The sequence below is a fragment of the Acanthisitta chloris genome, unplaced genomic scaffold (assembly GCF_000695815.1).
Source record: "Acanthisitta chloris isolate BGI_N310 unplaced genomic scaffold, ASM69581v1 scaffold36652, whole genome shotgun sequence".
Classification (NCBI taxonomy): Eukaryota; Metazoa; Chordata; class Aves; order Passeriformes; family Acanthisittidae; genus Acanthisitta; species Acanthisitta chloris.
In genome coordinates this window covers 1-2,471 of record NW_008659412.1, presented here as the reverse complement: position 1 = coordinate 2,471, position 2,471 = coordinate 1, and the positions used below count along the sequence as shown (strand labels likewise).

Sequence of the window (2,471 nt, the reverse complement as noted above, 5' to 3'; positions counted from 1 at the left end):
TACACAGACACTGATTCAGAAGTCTCCTCTCTTACAAATATGTACAAGGGTCATAACTGTCTTGCAGCAGAATATGTGCTAAATAGTCCATGTAGCACTTATACTGTATCCAATAAATCAGTAAAAATCATTCTTTTTGCATAAGAAATTCCAATCAAGGTAATTTAACATCTGGCAAACTCATCTGGTGCCTATTCAAATGCCTTTCATAATGAGTCTCCTCAGTTTAGGAATCTCTGTAATGAAAGCAACTTTTCTCAGAGTTTTCCACTTGCATCTATTCCACTTCTCATAGTTTCTCAAGAATTAGTGACCATATAGTTTGCACAGAGAAAATCCACAGATATTTCATAGTAGTTTTATATTTCATAGTAGTTTTATGCCTTCATGTCTCCAGGAAACACAATATATCCTAACGCACGTATTTACAGGGAATCTAAGAACAGACCCTGAAAAATAACTATCTATCTCTCTATATAAAGACTATGTTAAAGTTACAAGAAAAAGCACTGGGAAATTTACATCCACATATTTAAACTTTTCCAAAAGTAGCAAATATAATCATCCTGATCAGACCACTCTGCATCTAGTTCAGCTCTGATTCTGCGAAGTGATGAGCATTCTAACACAGGAAAACACAGTGAGTTGCTTTGCTCTCAGTACAACTAAAGCTAATGTTTAGCAGATCATTATACCAAGGCCAAAATTCCACAGCATTTGGTTAGATCAAAGTCTTGCTCTTGTAATTTAAACTTTTTTTCCTGACATCTCCTTTAGGTGTCAGACTCTAGGCTCAAACAAGACACAGCTAAAACCATATCCTCCTAAATCCTGCATGACAGCACCACGTTTTTGCCTCTAGTGCTCACACTTTTAAAACAGTGAGGAAGAGATAAAGAAAGGCTCATCTTTGCCTGTCTGTTTTTCTGCAAAGGTTGTGTCCAATTAAACCTGTTTCCTCTGTTCATGTATTTCTAAAACCACTCCTCCTTGGTCCTGGACTATCAGTAAATCGACCTTAAAAGGCCTATCGTATAGGCAAATAAAGAAGTAATTTTCTGGTCCTCTGATTTCCAGGAGTCTTGCTTCCTTTCAACAGAGACCAAACTTAGAATTTTTAGTTACTAGTGAAAAGACTGATTGTGTATAAAGTGAAAAATAAAAGTGAATTAATCAGTTTGCCACTGAAAGCAATGCTAGTCCATACTAGCTTTGGGCATTTGTTTTGGGTTTGTGTGCCTTTAATTTTTTTTTAAAGAAATAGTTTGAAGTTGTTACATCTTCTCTGTTGTTTTTTAGATGCTAATTCATCTCTTCCAATTTGGCTCCTGAAAGATACTTAGAGACCTCTTAAGTTTGAAGCAATCATGTGGTTGTAAGCAATCATTCACTTTGCCATACCACTTAGGTTTCAAAGAGAAACAGCTTTTCCCTCTTAAGTCCTGCTGGCAGCTGAGGATGAGTATAATTTTGCAAGAATGGGCACTTGCCAAGCCAGTGTGCTCCCAGACAGCTGTGCTATGCTGAGAGGAAACTGCCTTGATATAGGAGCCTTTCCCAGGCTTTGAATGAAGTTTGTAGTTGGAAGCAAAAGCTAAGCAAGGAAGTTTAGGAAACTGGTAGGAATGCATTAGCTGCTGGTGCTGGCTGACTTTGAAGGATCACGTTTGTTCATGACAGTTCTTGCCTCCATCTAAGAAAAACCCAAGTACTGATCATGCCATTTTCCTGCCAGTTGCCAGCCATGCCTACCTGTCGCCTGCCGAGTTCTATGCTTCTTTCAAGCTCCATTTTGGCAGCTACCAATTCCTGTTGATGGTTGTGCCTTAGCTGGTCAATTGCTGCTGCATGTTGATGGTTGAGCTCTGAGCGCAAGGAAGCTAGTTATGGTGAACAAAAAGAAAAGTTTATTTTGGAAAAGTTAACGTTAATTAGCAATAACAGTCCAGCTCCAGCTAGTATTGCTTCTCACCTACCTAACACACAGTTTACATCAGCTAAACAACTGTCCTGTCATTCTATTCCTGTTACCTTCTGAAACATTCTCCATTAAGAACTTTGGTTCCTTCCAAAGAAAAGCTTAAGGGTAAGATATTTCAAAAGTGAACAGTTTGGGTTTACCTGTTAAAACTTGTACTGATTTTAGGAGGAACATTTAGGTCAACACTGAGTAACTCACACTACAGTGTTACAATACACACACAGGCACATGTATATGTAGATTTGTATGAGTAGAAATAATGTTTTTGGACCCATTTCCAAATCTGAAAGCAGCATACCTAACATAGCTTTTCCTTCATCCTCCAGTTCAAACCGTAGAGTCTGAAGTTCCTGTTCCATCTCCAACTTAAAGCCTTCCATGGCTTGTTTATGTGTTTCTTTCAGTGCGTGAAGTTCTTCTGAGTGCTTCTGTTGTAAACGTTCTTCCAATTCCTATGACAATCATAGAATCATATCACAGAATCAGAATA

General features: G+C 38.2%; 1 protein-coding gene across 1 annotated transcript in view; it reads right to left on the bottom strand.

Moving 5' to 3' along the window:
• Positions 1 to 2,430, bottom strand: part of LOC103797190 (protein FAM184A-like) — a gene marked incomplete at its 5' end in the record, with an annotated part of 13,243 nt that extends 10,813 nt beyond the window's left edge. The window contains 2 exons of the mRNA XM_009069386.1: positions 1,753 to 1,880; positions 2,280 to 2,430. Of these exons, the coding sequence (XP_009067634.1) occupies positions 1,753 to 1,880; positions 2,280 to 2,430 (279 nt within the window). The remainder of the gene's footprint in view (positions 1 to 1,752; positions 1,881 to 2,279) is intronic.
• Between the last annotated feature and the right edge of the window lie 41 nt (positions 2,431 to 2,471).